Source organism: Hippocampus zosterae, chromosome 4, assembly GCF_025434085.1.
Source record: "Hippocampus zosterae strain Florida chromosome 4, ASM2543408v3, whole genome shotgun sequence".
NCBI lineage: Eukaryota > Metazoa > Chordata > Actinopteri > Syngnathiformes > Syngnathidae > Hippocampus > Hippocampus zosterae.
In genome coordinates this window covers 26921929-26946055 of record NC_067454.1, presented here as the reverse complement: position 1 = coordinate 26946055, position 24127 = coordinate 26921929, and the positions used below count along the sequence as shown (strand labels likewise).

The 24127-nt window shown below is 42.9% G+C and overlaps 1 protein-coding gene across 4 annotated transcripts in view; it reads left to right on the top strand.

Moving 5' to 3' along the window:
- LOC127599696 (SH3 and multiple ankyrin repeat domains protein 2-like) overlaps positions 1–24127 on the top strand; it is a 195654-nt gene that overhangs the window by 83467 nt on the left and 88060 nt on the right. For all 4 annotated transcript variants that reach the window (XM_052063834.1, XM_052063832.1, XM_052063831.1 and 1 more), the window contains one exon: positions 13300–13714. In XM_052063834.1, the coding sequence (XP_051919794.1) occupies positions 13300–13714 (415 nt within the window). The remainder of the gene's footprint in view (positions 1–13299; positions 13715–24127) is intronic.

Genomic DNA, 24127 nt, shown 5'->3' with positions numbered 1-24127 from the left:
CTATCGTATTTTGAGTTAATTTACATAATCATATTCATTTTACTCTTTTTTTCTGCCTGTCAACTAAAATGTCCATCGATTTTTGCCCAGTTTTTAATTTAATAAATTATATTATTTGTCTCTTTTCCATGAGACTAGAAAATGCATGCTGATTAACTCATACTTTGTTTTATTAATGGAGGTTTTAGTTCCATCTGGTCTACTTTCCATCCTGTGAAAATGTGTGACGACAAAACATTGTCGTATTTTCATGAATGCAAGTTGGAAGACAAGTGTTGAAAACATTGGCAAAGACAGATAAACTTTGTACAGAATTCCCGAGATCTAGCATAAAACTCTTTTTCACCATCTCAGTTGTCTACAAAATTAACAATTTTCCCTGTTTTTCCCTCTTCTGCCCTGATGTGTAGGCTCAAATGCGTAAAGCCCAACCATCAGGGCAACATACACCTCTTCTCAAAGAGAGGCCTGGTGCTGAGACTCATTCCGGAGCCTTCTCCACAAGGTCAACACCATCATCATCATCAGAGGAGTCTGTGTCATCCGCCCAAAGTGGAGATGACCACAAACCAGCATTCAGTGAAGGGAGGGGGTCCCGGTCGTCCAACAGCAGTGGATCAGAAAAGGACCACATTGATTTGCATGAAGCTAAGGCCCTCAAGGCAAAATGTAAATCAAAACAAAAAGGTATGAAATCGAAAGGAACAGAGAAGTTAAATGATGGCCAAAAAAGGAACTACCACCAATCTTCGTGGATGTGACACGTGCCTCAGAAAATACGCACAAGAGAGCAAGGCCAAAAACCCAGAACTGTTGAGGTCAACAAAATTAAGGAAGCATGTTGCTACCTTATGTCAGCTTCTCGACCTGAACAATCAGGAACTCGAGCAAGTTGCTCGTTTTATGGGACACGACATTAGAGTCCATTGTGAGTTTTATCGGCAGACCGATAAAACTTTCCAAGTGGCCAAGATTGCCAAACTACTGTTTGCGATGGAACGTGGGACAGAGTCGCTGAAGGGAAAGAGTCTGCAAACCCTGGACTCTGTTATCACTGGTATGTAAATTAATATATTCTTAAAGTCATCCCCTTCCATTTATTCTTTTCTCCCTCTGTCTTTGTTTCCACGACAGTGTGCATGTCTTTATCGGCATATTTTCTTTTACCTTCATATTTTAGTGTAAAATTATGTTTTCTGATTTCTGACTGTGAATATTTCAAAAGGAAGAGCACATGCAGCCACCTCAACCAAAGGTCTGAAAAGTGGCAAAAAGAGAAGACCAGATCCAGGGAGACGACAGGAAGCTCAAGATGGTATGTAATAAAAATAACATTAGTAGTCATAGCAGGAAGAGGGATGCCAATATATGCTCTAGAGTTCATGCTTGGAATTAATATAGAAACCTTGAATCATTTCAAATTAATCACATTCAAACGTTAGCCCTAATGTTGACCAAATGACCTACTTCTAAGTTACAACAATTTTTAGTTAGACACCACTTGATCCCAGTTGCCTCTGCCTCTGGCACCTTTAACCAGAACCTTTTTTTCAATGATAACAATAAGCAAACAAAAGCACGCACATATGTATGTCGAGTTATTTGGGGGGATGTTGCAGCAACTTGACAGGCAGCTGCCTCTCACTATCCTCACACGTGTGCTGTTCTGACACACATCTGTCCTGTGGATTAAAAGTAACGAACAATGATCAAAGACAGAACTTTTAATCAAACAGGGAGTTAGTGATAACATGCGATCGATACCGTTCTAATACCGTTAAACTACTACTGATTAAAGCTGGTTAGCCTGTCGACCTCACAGTGCAAAGGTGCAGTGTTCAATTCCGGTCCTAGTCTTCCTATGTGGCGTTTGCTTATTTTTCCCACCACATACCTGCATGGGCTTACTCCAAGTACTTCGGTTTCCTCCCACATTCCCATAACATGCATGGCTGATTGAACACTCTAAATTGTCCCCAGGTGTGAGTTTGAGATGGTTGTCTCTGTGTGCCCTGCAATTGGCTGGCAACTTGTTCAGGGTGTCCCCCGCTGACCTCCCAAAGACAGCTGGGATAGGCTCCAGCATGCCCTGCGACTCTTGTGAAGATAAAGCGGATTGGAAAATGGATGGATGTTTAGTAATTCCTTCACCTTGACAGCTCTCATTTTCTCTGTGTCCAGACCATTTGCATAAATGAGAAAACCCTTTCATTCTCGGAGCAAGAGTGAATGTCTTCCATCCATATTTACATGGTGTAAATGTCATCTTTCACAGAATGAGAAGTGCCACATTCAGCTGTAGCAACGAGATCTGATGATGAAGATGATGGAGGCGGTAACAGTACCAACTTGGACACTGAAAGCACAGGTAATGCTTTCAGTTTGACTTGGACCATCTGTCACTGCACCATTGCTATGTTTCTGAGATGTAAGGAATTTCATTTGAGTACATCATCTTGCTCCAAGGCACCTACAAAAGGCCACCGAAGATGCAGTCAATTAAAGAAAGAAATTATGCTGATGACGCTGATGACGACATGAGTGATGTTTCTGGCAGTGAATATGGCGGTAATGTTTTTTTGTCCGACTTGAATCCTCTTTTGCTGTATTATTGGCATATTTCTGAGATGCATGTGGAAAGAACTTTGATTCTATCAAAACATTATTTTATAGATGGAGGGGTGTGCCATAAGACAGTTAAGAAGACTGTCAAGAAAAAAAAGACAATGTTGGGAAGACATGGATTGGGTGAGTCTCTAACATTGGCACAAGTGACATGTTACAGACCTGGCATTAGTACGATTTTTTTTCTTACTCTAAGTCAGGGGTGTCAAACTCATTTCACTCTGTCAAACTCAGGCCACATTGGCCTCGGTAGATGTTAAGTGGGCCGAGCCATTAAAATTATACCGTACTCTGCTATAAAGAAGCACAAGAACATTCGGAAATGTAGAAATTTAATGAACATATCTTTTTACAAAACATTTCATGAAGCACCTTAGATTTCCTTAGACAAATGTACGATTGACTTTTTTCATTCACATATATGCATCGCAACTGATTGTACAAGGGCACTAAACAAGTAATTGGTGTTGAAAAATACAGTGATGCGCTTTTAGATTAAAGGAGATTTGTGAAGAAAGGAATTTTTAAGCCTTGTGCATATAAATTATAAATTTAATCCCTGCCTATACCTTACAAACTAAAGAGAGTGCCATTAAATGTGTAAAGAATAATGAATTAAAATGTCCTTGATAGCATCTGCTGTTTTGGGTCCGTCCGTCTCAGTGACAGACTTAGACTGCTGTTGTCTTCTTCTCAAAACAATGTGTCTTTCTACTCTGATCAAAACGGTGTGTCCCCTAGCGGATACTCCATGAATTGCATGTTATTCAAAATTTTCGTTCCATGTCTTTTCTGCATTTTTTTCACTTTTAAATGATCCTGCGGGCCTGATCAAACCTGCTTGTCGGACGGTAACGGCCCGCCGGCCGTATGTTTGACACCCCCGCTCCAAGTCCTGATTGTTTTTTGTACATTCCAATATATCAGGAATTACAAATGTGTATCATCAAAGCATATTCACCCAAAGTATATTATTATTATTATTTACAGTCTATGACGCATCTTTCACACATGGCCAAGAACAACCATCAACATCAGGGAGCGCCACCAAACGAAAGAGGATTGCAACACTTACACATGACGACGATGATGTTGAAGACAGCGGTGAGTCAGTGCATCGTCAACACAACTCAAAGTTTCATTACCATTATACTAACATGCCAACTTTCTTAGATGAAGAGGACAAAAAGACTGGACACAGATCTCTTGGGAAGAAGAAGACAGCAGTTCGAAAAGAACATAGTGAAGTTGGTAAGATGAATTTCTGTTGGATAGATCCGTATAACAATTTAAGAAACTCAAACAGCACAAGTCACTGTGACTTGCAGATGGAAAGACGAGTCGTTGAAGTGGTCTCCTCAGTTGTAAAATTGTCTTCAATTTCTATTGTATAGCAATTTCTCTTACAGGGTTATGATATAATTTGGTTACAGTAACACACTGATTGTAATTGAATCCAATTTAAAAAAAAATCTGACCAAGGAGAGATACAGTCGAACCTCTCGACAACGAAATCATGTTTGCAGCCAGAAATATTCACATTCACACCATCACTGAGCAGAAACTGATCCCACACAAGTCATGCGAGTATACCACTACACCACAGGTGTCAAAGTCAAGGCCCAGGGGCCGGATTTGGCCTGCCACATCATTTTATGTGGCCTGCAAAAGCAAATAAAGCATGTCGAATTCCATGAGGCTTGCTAAAGTCTGAACCAAAATCTCAAAATGTCATATGAAGTCCACAAGAACAATCGTTTTACTTCTGATTTTAAAAGTAGTTATCCATCAATATGTTATGAGTGGTGTATGTAATGTGGAGGTGATTAAATATGTATATGGTCTCCCAAAATTCATAATGGCCCTCCAAGGGAAACCATAACTACAATGTGGCCTGTGCCAAAAATGAGTTGGTCACTCCTGCAATACACCATCAGCAACCAGAAGTTACATATTTGGTATCTGACATTTGAATGGATTGTAAAATAATACATTTCACTGCAAACAAGGAAAACTGGTAATGCATACCTTATTAGATAATATTCACCACATATGTTGCTCTGAAATCGGCACAGTGGTTCAGGCTTTGATTGTAGCTTCGAAACATGAACGTCAACAGTGCCGCTGGATTATCATTTATTGCGGCCTCGGTGTGTCATGGATTTTTTCAAACATATTCATTAAAAAAAAGTGAAAATGCTGCAAAAGGTCCTCAAGAGGCAGTGAAAATGATCAAAACAACAGCGAGTCACATAGAGCAACATATACAGGACTGTGTTTACTGTATTTCGTTATTTATACACTAACCTAACCTAACTTATACATGTTTAAATATATTAGTATATAGCATTAAGTACTGTTAATTACTACAAACATGCATGTATACCATTACATTTGGCCTTATAAATATTTATACTCATACACATGTTCAAATACCTATACGGAGGGTGGGGGGGTTTTGCTACTTAGCGGATTTTCGTTTATCGCGGGTGGTTTCGGTCCCCATTAACCCCGATAAACGAGGGATCACTGTACTTGCAAAGACTGTTTTTTTCTGAATGTGCTTCACAATAGAAGGCTTCAGAAATAGAAAACAAAAGTTTGGGGCATGCTGGAGCCTATCCTAGCCGTCATTGGGCAGTAGTCAGAGTACACCCTTTAGTGGTTGCCACCCAATTGGGGGGCCCACATAGACAAACAAGACATTAAAGGCGGAAACTAGGCAAAAAAACCCACATTAATTTTAAGGATATTGAAAAATGTTAAATAATGTAAAGAGCATAACACTCATTAATCATGCCTTGAGGGAAATTGCTGCTGAGGTGTTTTTAAGTCAAAAAGTTGCTTTAAACTAGATGCCTAAAACATGTTTTGAATCAATGCATTTTTGATAGTTTTTATTCTGGTCCTGTTATCAGTCAAGGCAGTGTTCAGATTTTAATACAACTTCAAGAATGTCTGTTTATATTCAACTAAACCACTAATAACCCTCTTTTTTTCCCCTCCAGAATTGGAAACTAAAAAAAGGAAGAGACCCGGACTCCAAAGGAAAGAGCAGCAATTGATCGACACCTTTCAAAATTTGTAGCATTAAAGAAAGTTCCAAGGAAAGATGACTGCGTTAAGTGTCGTAGTCAAGCATCGCCAGACCTTGAAGACCGCACATGGAGAGATATTCCACAATGAAATTATTAAAAGATATGTAATTGGGAAAAAAGCTTGAAGATGAAAGATAGAGAGAGGGAGAGACATAGGGGGGAGATAGATGAAGGGAGAGAGGGAATGGGATGAGAGAGAGGGGAGAAAAGGAATAGAGTTTGAAAGCACAGTTATTTGGTAGGGTATATGTGGGTTCATGTGTCAGGTTGTGGCGCAGCAAGTTTTTTTAGTGTGCGTTTTGAAGGTTGAAGTTTTTCAGGTGTTCTTGTAAGTTTTGAATAAGAGTACTTTTGTTTGTCAAAAATAAATCATAAAGTCAAGTCAGCTTTTATTGTCAAATATGCTCTCTGTGTAATGTACAGCACAGATTAAAATACTTTCCTCTCTCAGCCACAGTGCAAACATGTGGCGTATTGAACACACAAATATCAGAACTAAATAAAACTAAATAAATGACAGTACCCTGTTAATGGTGATAAACTGTTTAAAAATAATATATCTGATTATAAATTTACATCATTAAATGTTTAGTAAGGTGAACGGCACCTAATCTACTTCACAATCATTAAGAACGCATGGCCAGTGCCCGGTCCTCACTTATCTAGTTAAAAACTTTTTCTTAACCTTTGGTGTTTTATTTAATCTAAAGGAATGTATTGCCTAAGGGCGCCCTCCTGTGTCTAGAAATGTGTCTTTTTCATTTCTTTTTCAAGCAGAAAGGGTGGTCCTCGCTTTGTAGGCCTTTTTACTCGGTCCTCACTGTGCAGCAAGTGCAGGAATCTGTGTGTGTGTGTGTGTGTATATATTTAGGTACTGGAAAGGCATATGGGAGAAGGAGGTTGCACATAACAGCAGTGCACAATGGCTGGTGACCCTGAGAGAGGAGCACAGCAACCTCCCTGAACAGAACCCAGTTACCATAACAGTGGCAGACATACAGGAAAGAGTCTCAGATATGAAGAACTGGACAGCACCAGGCCCGGACATGGTCCACACCTACTGGCTAAAGAAACTCACAGCACTCCATGAGCGCCTAGCAGTACAAATGAACCAGCTACTGAGGGATGGGACTCACCCAGAATGGCTAACCGAAGGGCGAACGATCCTGATCATGAAGGATCCCTCGAAGGGTGCAGCCCCATCCAACTATCGGCCAATAACCTGTCTCTCCACAACATGGAAGCTCATGTCAGGCATCATTGCGGCTAAGATAAGTGGACACATGGATCAATACATGAACGAAGCGCAGAAGGGCATTGGTAGGGATACCAGAGGAGCCAAACATCAGCTCCTGGTTGACAGAACAGTCACACAAGACTGCAGGTCCCGACGTACCAACCTGTTCACAGCCTGGATTGATTACAAGAAAGCCTATGAGTCGATGCCACATACATGGATCACTGAATGCTTGGAGTTATATAAGGTGAACAGGATCCTAAGAGCCTTCGTTGCAAACTCGATGAGGATGTGGAAAAACCACACTTGAAGCCAATGGCAAGCCAAGTGTCCATCAAATGTGGCATATACGAAGGTGATGCACTCTCCCCACTGCTGTTCTGCATAGGACTGAACCCCCTAAGCCAAGTAATCACCAAGACAGGCTATGGATACCGCCTCAGAAATGGAGCTATGATCAGTCACCTCCTCTACATGGATGACATAAAGCTGTATGCTAAGAGCGAAAGGGACATAGATTCCCTGATCCACACAACCAGCATCTACAGCAGTGACATCGGGATATCATTCGCGCTTGAGAAATGTAGTCGAATGGTGACTAAGAGAGGAAAGGTAGAGGAAAGTAGTGAAGGGGTCTCACTCCCTGAAGGAACAATAGCAGACATTGAGGACAGCTACAAGTACCTCGGTATACCCCAAGCCAATGGCAACCTCGAACTGGCAACAAGGAAAGCGGCTACGGCCAAATACCTCCAGCGAGTGAGGCAAGTCCTAAGAAGCCAGCTCAATGGCAAGAATAAGACCCGGGCAATAAACAGCTATGCCCTGCCAGTGGTCAGATACCCTGCAGGAATAATAAGGTGGCCAAAGGAAGAGATTCAGACCACGGACGTTAAGACCCGAAAGCTCCTAACCATGCATGGTGGGTTCCATCCCAAATCCAGCACCCTGAGACTGTACGCAAGCCTAAAGGAAGGAGGCCGGGGACTAGTAAGTGTGAGAGCCACTGTCCAGGATGAAACATCCAAGCTCCATGATTACATCAAGGAGAAGGCTCCAACGGATGACGTACTCAGAGAATGTCTCAGACAATAGGGAACAGAGGATGAGGAGCTGGAAGAGGGACCATCATAGGAGGACAAGCCCCTACACGGGAAGTACCACCGGACCATAACCGAAGTGGCTGATCTCAAGAAATCCTATCAGTGGCTAGAGAGGGCTGGCCTGAGGGATAGCACAGAGGCACTCATCCTGGTTGCTCAGGAGCAGGCCCTGAGCACCAGAGCCATTGAGGCCCAGATATACCACACCAGACAAGACCCAAGGTGTAGGTTGTGCAAAGAGGCACCCGAGACGATCCAACACATAACTGTAGAGTGTAAGATGCTGGCAGGGAAAGCCTACATGGAACGCCATAACCAGGTGGCTGTCATAGTCTCCCGAAACATCTGTGCGGAGCATGGACTGGAAACCCCAAGGTCAAAATGGGAAACACCTCCGAAGGTGGTGGAGAATGACAGAGCGAAGATCCTGTGGGACTTCCAGATCCAGACTGACAAGATGGTAATGGCGAACCAACCAGATATCGTGATCATAGATAAAGGGCAGAGGAAAGCCGTTGTAGTGGATGTAGCGGTCCCAAGTGATGGAAACATCAGAAAGAAGGAACACGAGAAACTCGAGAAATACCAAGGGCTCAGAGAGGAGCTGGAGAGAGCCTGGAAGGTAAAGGTGACAGTCGTGCCTGTGGTGGTCGGAGCACTTGGGGCAGTGACCCCCTAACTAGATGAGTGGTTGCAACAGATCCTGTGAACAACATCGGACATCTCAGTCCAGAAATGTGCAGTGCTGGGAACAGCAAGGATACTGCGCAGAACCCTCAAGCTTCCTGGCCTCTGGTAGAGGACCCGAGCTGAATGAGGGACGGACACCACCCAAGGGGTGAGACGAGGATTTTATATATATATAGAGATAGATAGATAGATAGATAGATAGATAGATAGATAGATAATATGTGTGTCTCTCTCTCTCTCTCTACTTCAACACACCTGATTCAAATGATCAGCTCATCAGCAAGCTCATATCGAAGCCTGCAATGATCATGATCAATCAAGGTGATTACCCGCTAATAAGACCAAGGAGGGACAAGGGGTATGTTTCGGAGGGACAACATCTCGGCATGGTAGCGATGCAGCATCTCCATGCCACGGACAGACTCACTAACAGCGGTTTACACATTTTTAGCACATACCTATTTATATATTAACAACGCCCTATTACCCTGAACATCTGCTGATGTATGATCATGAATAGGCCACTAAGGAACATAACTTCAATTAATTTGAATAGCTTATAATATATGGGCTTTCACTATGCCAGTGTTTCCCAACCTTTATTGAGCCAAGGTACATATTTCACATGGGGAAAAAATGTCACGGCACACCACTAAGCAAAAGCACTCACAAAAAAAGGCTACACTCAACTCAACTCAGCTGTATTAGTAAAGCACTTTAAAACAACCCCCGCTGTATACAAAGTGCTGTATATTGAGCTAATATCATTTATAATAGTATAATATAAAACAATCAACATTAAAACAATAAATTAATAACAAAGACAGTAGAAAGCACTAAAACAGTAAAACTAAAAATCAAGTCCTTATGCTGACTCAGTAGCCAAAGAATAAAAATGAGTTTTGAGCCGAGTTTTAAAGATGGGCAGCGAGGGGCCTTGCCAGACGCTCACTGGGAGGTCATTCGAAAGAGAGAGACCAGCAACAGAAAAGGCTCGATCTCCTCTGAGCCTCTGCTTAGTTCTTGGTACCTCAAATAATGTGTAGGGGCGGAGGACCTCACTGAGGTGAGGAGGGGTGAGGTCATTTAAAGATTTGAAAACATATAATAGTAACTTAAAAAGAACTCTACAACAGGTTAATGATGCATCTTCTGCCATCTAGTGGAAGAGCATTTGATTGTTCTTCCTTTTCCTGTAGATGGTTGGCATAGATAAATTAACAGGAAGATTTTTTTAATGATAAAAGAACACACTTTTCATCTGCATAATTGATTTTGGATCATTCCCCACACCACACCTGATGTTCTCTTTAGGCACAATAATGAGCCACGGCACACTGGTCGAGAATTCCTGCACAACTCCACAGAGCTGTGTCTCCGTCAGCCTGTGTCATTGGACATCGCATCCCCCTCCATGTCTGATTGAAAACAACATTTTGCAAAAAAGACCCTCTCAGTATCCCCCTCAGCCCTTGCTCCCCACAAGTTCTGACTTTCCCAATCTTTCCTGGACACACATCTTCTCTTTTCGGCTCACCAACATGAGTTTCTTTCTCCACTTTCGACTTCATCGAAAGCTCGCGCTCATTCATGTGCCAGCGTGTCTGACTTGTCGATCTTTTGCTGCACGCACGTTCAGCCTCATGACAACCAAAAAGCGGTTGATGGCAACCTGTCACCCCAGTCAGCTGTTCAACTGAGGGGTGGTGCAGCGACAGAGCTTTCAACTACTATTAAATTGGCTGCCTCGGGCTCAGGACGACATAGTGACCAAGTTTGTTATTAGAGCAAACACAGATTTTACACGGGACGCGGCCTGAATTTGCGGGACGCAATGGAATGAGCTTCAAACCCTGGACAGTTGGTCACCCTTAAATCAGATGTGTTGGAGTAGGGAGTGATCTAAAACAGGCAGATACAGCTCTCAAAGAACCGGAGTACACTACCCCTGGAGTTTATGATTTTTTTTAACTGGCCAGTTTTGTTATGTTATAATATCGTAAACAAATAATAGCATATTATTTGCTTCTATCCATCCATCCATTTTCTGCTCCGCTTATCCTCACAAGGTTCGCGGGACGTGCTGGAGCCTATCCCAGTCATCTTCGGGCAGTAGGTGGGGGCACACCCTGAACTGGTTGCCAGCCACTCGCAGGGCACACACAGACGAACCATTTGCACTCACACACACTCACACCTAAGGACAATTTAAAGTTTTACATTAACCTGCCACGCATGTCTTTGGAATGTGGGAGGAAACCAGAGTACCCGTAGAAAACCCACACAGGCAGGGTGGGGACCTGCAAACTTCAGGGAGGCCGAACCTTGCCCTTCTACACTGTGAGCCCGACGTGCTGATACTATTTGCTTTTGAAATTTAAAATAACATCAAAATAATAAAATACCAATCATTAAGTTTTGATGTGTTCCACGTTTGCATTTTTGTATATTCTATCAATTCAGGTTTTTACCTGAACATAAATGAGCGAGATCACTAAGTGGACCCAGGTTGCTTATCCAAGGGAGTACTAAAAGCAGCTCCACACGGGAAGCTGTGCGACTGACACGGATAGAGTGGCGGCACCACAATGTGCTAGCTCATTAGATATTAGCACCTCTTTCCTTCATCAACACGTCTGTAGTGTACGGAGAGATAAAGGCCTTTGATTCTGCTCTGGGAATGTGATAATGACTCACTGAAACCTTTAAGGTTCTCTCCGCTCAAAAAACAAAAAAACAAAAAAAAAAGCGAAGAGCATGAACTTCACCGCAGCAAATCGCAGACAACGCTTGCTGGCTGCGATTTTACTAATCAGCTCGTTATCATGCGCTCCTTATCGAAATGGCTTCAGGCCGTCTGCTGTGGTCACAAGGAGCGCCGGTGATGGCTTGTCATTTCGCAGTGTAACGAAGGGAAGTGTCCGTGGGGAAATCATGGCCTCCCTCCATTACTGCTTCAGCACATGCGTCACCGGCTGGTGGAATACAACTCACAGTCATTCTGATAAATACAGATGAAGGTTAGAGAGAAAGCAGAATGCGGCGTGTCGCCAAGGAACATGCTCGGTTCAATATGGGTCACTCTATGTTGCTGGGGAGATGACATTCATGTCCGATATTGGTTTTAGATGAAAGATTTGATTGCGGGGTTATCGATTGAGAAATCTCAGCACAATGTGTGGAAAAACACAAGAAGTCAATAAGGACGGTCGATAGATGGCTAGACGTCGGCTGTCACTCATTTTCCAAGACACCGAAACTGATCACAAATACGAAGGATCATTTGAAACCAATGACAACAACAATGGAGCCTTTAATAGCTACAGAATATCTCACTAAGGGTTCTTTGAGTATGTTTGTTAAGTTGTCTGACTTGTATGAATTTAGTTCGGTCTGTCCATCCATTTTTCAAATCTTTGAAGGAGAATTTTGACAGATTTAGCACAGCGCTTTAAAATTGCTTCATTGCTGCGTGAAACTCCACATTCGTTTTGCCGCATAGACGATGCGTCATGATGTTTTTGTCTGTTTGTTTTCGGGTTTTAAAATGTTTCCGCAAGCTGAAAAGTTCTCTCCCCTGCTTCTCATCTGTGCTATACTGGCAAAACTTTGCGTGCTGATTTAGCGCCTGCCTTTTAGATGCAGAATTTAAAGATGTAGGATAAGCGGTCACAATTAATCTGCTCACAAAATGAGCAAAATGAGCTGATTGACAGCTTTGCATGAGTGGCAGATGCAATGCTGGGTACGTCTAATTCGTAGGTCATCTTCCGAATCTGTTTGTGTGAATGTTCATGTTTGCATGCATTTTTGCACGCGTAAACCCGTAAGGAACCAGAACTTAGGTGATCTGTAATTGTCATCAAAGTCTGCAATTAAATTACAATGAAGGGTGTCCAAGATTGAGTTGTTGGCGAGAGGCGGGCGGAACAAGATAGTTGGTTGTCAAGAATTTCTTCACCATTCTTGACAGTTTTTGGTGTTATCAGTGATGGGGGGCAATTAGAAAGGGGAGGTTTTGTCTTTTTTTTTGGAGGGAACACATTATGGCTGTCAGAGGGGGAAGTAAGTTGGAAACGCAGTGGTTGAGATCACCTGAAATATTTTTTCAGTTTTTTGTTTTGTTGGAGAAAAAGAAAGCATCGAGCTTTGTCGGACACTAGTTTTGTGTACTGTATTTCTAAAATGTCCATAAATGAGAGCAACTTGAAGTAATTGCCTTCCTTTTGTCCATACTGAAACATACTTTTTTGTCCTTAAAACAGAGCTTTTGGAAAAATCAGGTCAGTGTGAAGCGTTCCAGAAGTCTTGTGCGTAGACAGTAAAAACATGTTATATTAAACAAAAATATATATTTCATGTATTTAAAAGTGTGAACTTTACACGCAGTGCTGATTACAAAAATTTGATTCATCTATACTGGTTTTTGGTTTTCAAAATGCGCATCTGCTAATATTGCTTTTTCAGGCCTCGTGCTCTTTGTCTCCTTCACCTACAATTGATCGGGACTGTCAAATGACGTCTTCCCTCCGTTACTCCCCTGCAGTGCCTTTCCGTGAGGCTCCAGCATACTCCAAACGACGCCAGGGTCCATCGTCTGGCACCAACAGTGGAAACAGCCAGTCCGTCACATCCTTATCGGCTCCACGTGTCCTGCTGCGTTCCAACAGTGACAACAACCTAACGGTCAGTCAGTACCAGCAGCACGGTTCACCCAGCCACTGGGGACCCCATCTTCAGCAACACCCAAACAGGGCCCCCCAGCAGGGTCATTCGCAGCCTGGCTCCTCAGCTTTACATCGCAGCCTGTCACCTCAGCAGCTTCAGCAGATGCCCAGCGGCAGCCCCAATGGCAATGTGGTTGTTCGGACCATGGGAAGGGGGTCAAGGAGCCGGTCGCCTTCACTCAGCCGGCTTGGGGAGGAAGCTCGACGGGCTGTCCCCTCACACCGCCAACCCAGGTGGGTAATTTCAACTCAGCAATCTCATCTTTTAGATTTATCGCTTGTTATGGGACTTTCCAAATATCTTTTCAATAGTCTAATTTATGTTGACCGTGCAGGTATTGACACATTGATCTGGCACGTTTGTTGATATGTATGAATGATTGTGGTCTCCTTAGATCCATGCACGTAGAACTGCATTTTATCCCACTCAGAGGTGTTTCTGGGATCAGAACCAGAAAACTTACAGTTCAGTTTTTAAAAGTAGTTTTAAAGAGGGAGCTTGCTGTTTTTTGCGTCACTTCACAAATCCACCTGCCTGCCACCCCACGTCTGACCAAAGCCATGTACTGACATGTAGAAGCCCAAGTTCTCAAACATGGCCAGTCATCATGTCATGCAATTGTGAACGTGGGTTGTTGCAATGAATTGTCACAAAGAACTATCCAGCTTCAACAAATAATATTACTGAGCTAGCATTAGCACTGTAAACATGGCTGATGTTGGCTTGTTTACAGTGCTAATGCTAGCTCAGTAATATTATTTGTTATGCTCTCACTTGAAATGTATCTGTTTCAGAATTATTTTTTTACAAAGTACAAATAATAGTATTTTTTAAAAAGTGATGTGTCGAGCAGAAATGTTGCTGATTCTGCTTCGTTTCATTTCTTCTTCTCAGCTGCGTGAAGTCCCTTCACTCTGCTTCTTTTTGCTACTCTTGCCAAGTTGTTAGCAAATGGGGGGTGGGCAATTTTTCATTTTCCTGAGGTGGATTCCAAAATAGTCATAAACCTGTTAAAGCGCAAGCTAACAGTTTAGCATGAGGCGGCACATGTGTGCCAATGATCGGGCTACGCGAGAGTGCACGGAAAATGATTGACATCTTATTTGCCATGTCTTCTGTCTCTGATCGGTTGATCTTCCTCGGGTGCGAAGGTTTCTTTCCAAACTCTAAAGTAAATGTACAACAACTCCAGTTCCAGGGAGTCAACAGATCAGATATTGCAGAAGTTTGGGCAGAAGTCGTAGCAGAGAAAGGAAAGGACAAAATAGATCATTCAATGAATTAAAAGTAAACAATTCGATCAAAGAATACTTATCTTCATGAAGACTGATAGACATTTCATATCTAGTTTTTTTTAGACAACATTTAATATATAAGATATTAACTGGTCATAAGATAATATATAGCTATTTCAGCCACAGTCAAATGTATAAAATCACTGAAACAATATCAGAACGTGTTGCTGGGCTTGAGGTTTTTTTTTTTTTTTTTTGTAATTTGGCTGAACTAATGTTGAAAGTAATACATTTAATAAATGAGAGGTGAGAAGAGAACTCCAGCTGTGTCCTCATAGCACATCAGAGCTCGCCGACATGCAGCATGACCTTTTATACGAAAAACAATAAAGAGGGCATGTGATGCGCATACGCGTTTGTGTGGGTCGCCACCTCCACCTGATTTGTTTGTGTCCGTCCACAATCTGCGGCATGAGCGAGAGAATGTGATCAGCTGAGGATTAACGTGTGACGGGTGTTTATCTTGGAGCGATGTAACTGTCAATCCCGATTAAGACACATGCTCACTGCCCTCTTCCTCTGCCTCCTCCTACCGCTCCTCCTCCTCCTTGGCAGATGGACTCATTTGGAAGCACTGTGCAGAACTGACACTACCCACTCTCTGTACAAAGTCATAGAAGGGAGGGAGAGACATTGTATATTACAGAGACAGTGTGAAAGTACAGCAGTAATATAAAGGATGGAGAGTAGGCTTTTGATGATGGCTGAATAAAAGAAAAGAATGAAGAGTTTACCGTCATGGTGTGATGAAAGAAGGGCCTGAGAAATGGAGGAGGAAGGTTGTCTCACAAGACATCACTCTCAAGTGTATGGCGCGCTTCGCCAAAATCGTCGGGGGTGTCAACGAAGTAATGTGGCTGTTGACAGAGGCTTCAAGTCTCAACTAACAGCTATTCAAAGCCAGTCAGGTTTTACTTCACCTCTGCATTTTTCTTTTTTGACTTGTGCGATATTCACACCTTCAGCTGAAATGTGTTCAGTCAAGACACCTCGGCTTTAATGGGAAAGGACAAGTTTGTAGACGGAAGCGGCTGACATTTGTTTCCGTCACAGGCCTCATACATAGAGAAAATCTTCCAGTCTTCCAGCAAGGAGCCTTAGTTTTGCTTTTACGTCCTATATGTTCAGAAGCCAGCTTGAGTGGTGAGATCATTGAGTGTAGCTCAGATGCTTCCCCTACACTTCCCTGGTGAGGTCTTTCAGACATGTCCAACCAGTAGTAAGCCTCTGGAAGTACCGAGGATATGCTTTGTCTGACGGCTAGCCTTGGGACACCTCAGGTTTTACCCTTATGGAACAGGAGCAGTATAGGATTGAGGACAGGGTGATCTGAACATCGCGACTTTGGCTGCTGCCACCCAGATATGCTGAATGGCTGGATCATAGCGGAATATTGGGCACATGACGTTTCCTGGTAGATGAATTGTGTATAAATCATCTGCCTGTTTTAATTGCACATGAACAATGTTGTCAGCTGGTTGGGGGACAAGCTACTGTTTTCAGAAAATTCCCACACAGTTTGGAAAGGTAATACAATGTTCAGAGTTTTGAAACATCGGAAACGACCTCAATGAAACGGTGACATCAGTTTTCCTTGTCGTTACTGTCAAAGGAAAAACATCCATCTCCAACTCGGTTGCTTTCCTTTTCATCCAAAGTGTTAAGAAAAGTAACTTCTGTTGTTTTTCAAGTAAATTGAAAAGACTTGGATGTGAACCTTCCGTGCTTGTCCACCCAGCTGTCTTTGAACGCCTTCCGCTTTTCTTATATTCACCCTTCGTCCCATCGTACCCGCACCTCCTCATCATCAATCATTCACCCACACTCTCTGTGCCATCCCCGTGCTCCCAGTTGGTGTTTTCTAGTTGCAGGGCACGCATACACACACACACACACAAATACACACACACGCGGGAGCCCACGCTTCACGCAAACATGCAGCATACACTCATACTGGCACACACGTGCACTGTTGCAGCTGTCAGTCACCCCTGCAGTGTCATGGCAACAGCTTCCTGATGAGATGTGAGAAAGAATATGGGATGAATGTTAGGACAAACTTGGGATCGACATTGTTACATTTAACAGTAAAGTCACAGTAGTAGTGTTACACTTCCAGTTAAATAACGCATAGTTCATTGAAGGAATTAATAACACCAGAGAAAAAATGACTATTATCTTTCGAGGTCTAAAGAAGTACATAGGCAAGAATGCAAAAAATAAATTGGTCTTAAAATAGTACGCAAGACACAGACCCTTCCCAACGTGCTGGTCATAGGTCGGTGTTTGATTGATGGAATCTAATCAACGGCCAAATAGGTTTGAAGTGTGTGTGTGTGTGTGAGTGTGTGTGTGTGTGTGTGTGTGTGTGTGTGTGTGTGTGTGTGTGTGTGTGTGTGTGTGTGTGTGTGCGCGTGTGTGTTTTGGCATTGGCATTGCCCCTGCTGATGTCCTTATGTTGACCGCCCTATGTGGTCATGCTTGCTGTGTGGCGAAACGATTTATCATCCATCATCCATTTTCAAATCCCCTTATCCTCACGAGGGTCGTGGGCATGCTGGGGCCTATCCCAGATGTCTTTGGGCAGAAAATGGGATATACCCTGAACCAGTCGCCAGCCAACCACAGGGTACACAGAGACGAACAACCATTCGCGCTCACATTCACACCTAATTTCGAGTGCTCTATTAACCACGTGAGTTTTTGTAGAATGTGTGAGGAAACCAGAGTACCCGGAGAAAAGCTACACAGACACGGGGCAAACATGCAAACCCCACACAGGAAGGCCTCAGCCGTAATCGAATCCTGCACCGCTACATTGTGAAGCCGACGTGCAAACCAGTCGCCCAAAGTGCCGTTTTTGAGTTGTCATTATAAGATAAGATAAGATATCCTTTATTCGTCCCACACTGGGGAAATTTACAGCCTCCAGCAGCAAGAATGTATGTAGAAAGAAGAAAGGAGTGATATCTAGAAACGAACATTTGAGAGCTTACTATCTCAAAATCACAGACATAGGTTTTCCCACTTGCACGTACGCCTCATTTGTACATTTGCCTTTGAATGTAACGCTGAGGCCCGCCAAACACAAACGTCATTTCACGCTTGCTGTCAGCCAATAACAAATACACTCCTAACTCGGATGTCACTCCTGCCGAGTGACATCCGCACAGGGAATTTGGACCGAAGTTGAGAGGCCTGCAGACCCCAATTTGATGGATTTTGTGGCAGAATATAAATCATCCACCACTATTTGGGGCTACTTTGAATTGATACAAGAGCGAGTTGTTGTGCCTTTCATGTTCAGCAACTAACAACAAAGCACGTCAGCACAATTTTATGTTACATTACACAACAGGAAGCAAACACGACAGAACGTTTTCAGTGGTAGTGAGCAATATCATAAACCCTGACCGAAGCCGACATGATTGATAAGGTCGTGTTTCTCTCACCAACGCTGGAGATGTTCCACTGTTGCATTTGCGCCACCAACACACACATTTGTTTGTAAGGGTAACAATAGAAAATTGAGCCTACTCGTGCATTTCACGTGTCCCCCAAAATCACAGGTTTCGAACTCAAGGGCTGGGGTGTCAGAACTGGTCACATCATTTTATTCGGACCGTGAAAGGAACTCAAACATGTCAACTTCTATGACGCTTGCTAAAATCCATACCAACATTTCAAATTATACGTATTTAATAAATAAGAGAGATATTTAAGCATTTTCTTATTCCCAAAACTCTTATTACAGTGACTTAAACAATAGTTGGTTGAAGAAATTCTTTATGTTTCCCAATCATCCGGTAACTGCAATGTGGCCTGCGACAATTATTTGTTTGACCCCCCTGCCCGAAACTGTGAGATCTGGGTCGAGTCTGACAACATATCACATATTTTTGTTATCCTTCAATGAAACAAGTCTCATGACACGTTGTGTTTCTCACCTACACAGCCTGAGACTGCAGAATTAATTTTGTCTGCTTTTGCAACCATCTTGACATTGGTAATCTGATTACAGATGATAATGTTTCCCTCTATCTGTGCTCCTTCAGTGTGGCAGTGTTATGCTATCGTCATGTCCCTTTCTCCAATGTTTATCTCTGCATCTTTTCCCTTTCACTCCTTTTCTCTGGTGATCGTACAATAATAGCACACATTATGCACGCTTGGTCTTAATCAACACTATCTAATTAGCACCTCAGAGCCACCTGGGAAATTGCTAAAACGCATGGCTGATGGTTTCTCTGCTGCTGACCTTGTACATCAATCTTAGTTGCATCAAAAAAACAGAAGTGGCGCAGTCCCACATTGTTTTCCGGATTCCATATAAGAATGGTGGATTTTTTCTCTTAAGAAAATGCAATGTTATTTCACATATATGCATTCATATTGTGCCTCGGTTTTGCAAGTTATTGAGTTATGTTTTCTGCAGTGCTATAAATGGAAATCAAATAAGTGCCATACTCTCCTTATTCGATCGACTGTTGCCAGGTAGATTAAGCGGTGAGTAGCAGCAAATCATTATGTTCATTACTAAACCAGTGTATAATAGATAATAAATATTATTGAAAACACACACACACATGTACATACAATTTTAATTAATACCTTATTTGGTCATTTGACCAACAGTCTGGCCATTCTTGTTCTGTGCAATTATTGTTGATTAGATATCGCGAGCAACAAATGAATCAAAAGAGCTCATCTAGCTGGCTGCTCTTTACTTGTAATATTAACGTATGTCATCACCACCCGCTTTTACTGATTTGAGTCATGGACTATGGATAACTAAAGATACATTTTGACATTAGTCAGAGGCTGTCTGCGCCTTTTGAGCGTCAGCACAGCCGACTCCAACCGTGCCCAGTCAATATAGTGGCTTCTTTCCATCCCTTTAAATGTGGCACAACTGACTCACTTAAAACGTCTTGACATGCAACAGAAGCTGGAAGAGACCCCAACTTCAGCAACAAGGAGACTGGAATCCTCCTTCAAGACGTCAACGCACGCAAAGCACTTAGTTATCTATGGATTTGCAAGCAGATGATGTGAAATTGACCAGAGGAAGTCACATCTATTGCAAAAGACTCCCCCCACGGCACGCAGAGAACCGCTGCCCAATGTAAGAGGCAGTTCAATATCTGTCACAAATCTCAAAAAGAAGAAAAAGAAGAAACACACACTCATTTTTTACAGTACGCAAATTAGTGAACGTCATCAGGCGCCGACAGGTATGGCAGCCTCGGTCACACGCTCCCTAGTATTATCCCTGTTTTTGTCATTTTCGTTTGTTTTTGGCGACCCTGAGCAGCTTACTTACACGAGGGAAAAGTTGCTGCGCATTGGGGAGTCTACGCTCGGTCTTTTTTCACCAGCACACGAAAATCCACAAGGTTTTTCGGAGCTAATCGCGAGCGGAGCGGCTGCGCTGTACGCAGCATGGAAACGCCGCCGGAGGAGGGGGAAGCGAGCCGGCGTGCTCGTCAAGCTCCGGCAGCGTGGATTTCGAACCCCGCTCCCATCGATCCATCTTGCTAATCTACGATCTCTGCCAAACAAGATGGATGAACTTCTTCTCCTCACAAAGACCAACAAAACATTTGCACGTTCTGCTGCGCTCTGCTTCACTGAAACCTGGCTTAGTGACCGCCATCCAGATCTCGCGCTCCATCTACCCGGCTTCCGCCTTCTCCGAGCCGACCGCAACACGGAGCTATCAGGGAAATCGAAAGGTGGTGGGATTTGCTTCTATATCAACGAAGAATGGTGCACTGATGTCACGAAGCTCGACGCACACTGCAGCCCTGACCTGGAGTCGCTGTCTTTAAACTGCAAGCCATTCTACTCGCCACGTGAGTTCACCTCCTTTTTACTAGTCGGTGTTTACATTGCGCCACAAGTAAACAAACTCGAACTAAAATACCCAGAGTCACCCCTGATCATTTTGGGCGATTTTAATAGAGCACATCTTAACCGTGAACTTCCCAGATATAAGCAGCACATCGACTGTTTCACCAGAGAAGGCAACATTCTAGATCACTGCTATACAACAATCAAAAATGCATACCGATTGGTCGCCCGTGCAGCATTGGGTCTTTCTGACCACAATTTAATCCACTTAATACCTACATACAGACGGAAACTCAAATGTATTAAACCGGTTGTTAAGACTGTGAAAAAATGGACAGATGAAGCAAAGCTAGCTCTACAAGAATGCTTAGACTGCACTGATTGGGGCGTCTTTGAAACTTCGACGGGCACACTGGATGAATACACAGACACTGTAACATCATACATCAGTTTCTGTGAGGACATGTGTGTACCAACGAAGTCCTTCCGCTCCTTCAACAATAACAAGCCATGGTTTACTCCCAAACTCAGGCAACTCAGGAAAGAGAAAGAGGCCGCATTTAGAAGTGGAGATCGGGTATTGTACAAACATGCCCGAAACCAATTGACAAAGGAAATTAACATCGCAAAGAGAAGCTATGCAGAGAGGCTGAAAAACCAGTTCTCTGCTAATGACTCTGCATCTGTATGGAATGGCCTGAAAGCAATCACTAACTATAGAATGCCATCCCCCCAAACAGTGAACAATAAGGGTCTTTCTAATGAACTAAACATGTTTTTCTGCCGATTTGAAAAGGACACCCCCATTTCCCACACACACCCACCTCTACCAGAAACCACTCTACCTACCCCCCCCCCCCCACCCTCTTTTTCTCCACTACAGATCCACGAACAGGACGTGAGATGGCTCTTCAAGCAGCAAAAGATCAAGAAAGCTCTGGGGCCCGACAAAGTGTCCCCCTCCTGCCTGAAAGTCTGCGCTGACCAGCTGGCTCCGGTCTTCACACAGATCTTCAACAGATCCCTGGAGCTGTGTGAGGTCCCATCCTGCTTCAAACAGTCTACCATCATCCCAGTTCCCAAGAAATCGGCAACATCGGAACTGAACGACTATAGGCCTGTAGACATGAAGTGGGAAGTCAACACCATCTCCATCCTGAAAAGGGCCCGGCAGCGGATGTACTTCCTCAGGCTGCTGAGGAAGCATGGCCTGCCACAGGAGGTGCTACGACAGTTCTACACGGCAGTCATCGAATCAATCCTGTGTTCTTCCATCACGGTTTGGTTTGGGGCCGCCACAAAAAAGGACAAAATCCGACTTTAACGGACAGTTAGGACGGCAGAAAAATCGTTGGCACCGCCCTACCCACTCTTGAGGACTTGCACACTGCAAGAATCAAGACAAGGGCACGGAAAATCCTCCTGGATCCCCCGCACCCTGCCCACCACCTTTTTCAGCCACTCCCCTCAGGCAGACGCTACAGATCCATGCGCACCAAATCCAGTAGACACTTAAACAGCTTCTTCCCTCTAGCCATTAACTCCTTAAACAGTCACTGACATAGTCACTCTTCTTGCACCACAAAATGGTACTACAAAACTACTGGTATACTCTAAAATGGTTCAATGATTTTGTTGTTTACGATGATACTAGTGGAGCGTGTTATACCGGAGACAAATTCCTTGTGTGTTCTACATACTTGGCCAATAAAGATGATTCTGATTCTGAAGAACTTGTAAGTTCAGGAGAAAGTCAGTGTCCTTGAGTGTTGTGAAAGGCGCTTACAAATGTCATGTATTATTATTATTATTATTATTAAAAATAGATCGAGAGAGAAGGTACTGTGAGCTCATGAGTCGCTCCCGGTACGCCGTCAAACGTCTCAGGATGCTCGAGGACAAAATTCAGAAGTGCTGGTACTCCATACAGCTGTGAGCGGCCTACTTATAGCACTGGTTATCTACATGTCAAAGGTGTGCAGAATGAAAATCCCCAATGTGTTTTAAAATTTTATCACTGACTTTGAAAATGTACATAATACCAATTATTGAGATTATGTTATCCTGGCTCGATCACATTCTAAAAGACAATAGCTGGTATTTATTCCCAAAGGAATGTATTAGATTCTGATTGTATTGTGATACCTTCACATAAGGATACTACATACACGCATAAGTCTTTGGCTAAGCTGCTGCATCTTTAGTTTCTTCCTTCAGGAGCATCAGATATTTTCCTTCTTTGTCATGAACTGTGTATAAGCTAATGTCGGTCTCTCACAGGAACGTTCCGAATTTGAATGGCAGTAGCTGTACCAGTCTGCAGCAAATGAAATGTGATACTCGTGGCTTATTCAATGCTTATAACAGTAATTTTGATCTGCTTATGTTTCTTGCAAGTCTATTCTCACATAGTGTTTTGTAGCAAAAGGATTGTTTGCTTAATTGCCATTTTTGATTATTTGCTGTTGTATTAATGCACTGCAAAAGAGATGGAACGTGTTAGCAAAGTGCCTGTGTAATGTTAAATGGTATGCAGCTGGCAGAGTGGCTATCAGGAATTTGGGGAAAATCTGTTCATTTTCTTAAATGGATGGGGTATTTCTGGGCTGGTACCTATAGATTGTTGGAGGGTGGGGTTCAATATTTTAAAATATATGTTTTATTAATATTTTGGGCTTTGGAGTATTTTCTTTATTGAGTCAAAGCCTCAACTCCCAGCCCTATTTAATTAGCATTTTTTAAGAAGAAGAAAAATAATTTTTTGGGAGGTGAGGTATTAATTACAAATATATCTTTGTTCATCTATTGATGCAAGCGACATATATTGGCAGGCAGTACAAATTAAATGCTCTTCCATTAGACAGCTAAAGGAGGTACAAAAAAGCCTGTGTATCTATCTACCTGTTGCCTTTCACATAACTAAATAAGTCAAGGCCTTCTGCGAGTGTTTCAGCTTTTAGTTCAATGAAACATTATTTTATGATTCATACTTTTAGAAACATTTTAATTTGATCATGCGCCATACGATTTTTCTGATGTCAATTAAGTGCCTTGATTCTGCAATGCTTGGTGAAACACAGAGAGAATCTATAGTTACAAAATGAAAAGGAGAAGAGGAATTGTGTCGTATTGACACAAGATCCCACTCGTCAATCAAATCAGCGAAGTGTTACATGTCACGGAAGTAATTTGCCTTTTTATGGAATTTCTCATTGCTCGGGATACACAGTTGCTGTTCTGCCTGCAGTTCATGACTTTCCTTTCGAAAGTGTGCAAGCAGTCACATGCACGCTCGGTTTTGAACTGGGTTAACTCTCCAAAGGCCCATGAAGGTTTGACGAGGAGTGCAGTCTACAGGACAAGGTGACCCACTTAAAAAAAAAAATCCCTTTATCTCAATCCATCGCTCCTTCTCTTCATTTCCTCTTCACACTTCTGTAGTTTGCACTTCCCTGCCCATTTGAGTCCATGTGATTCTTAAAAACTGGATGTCATTCT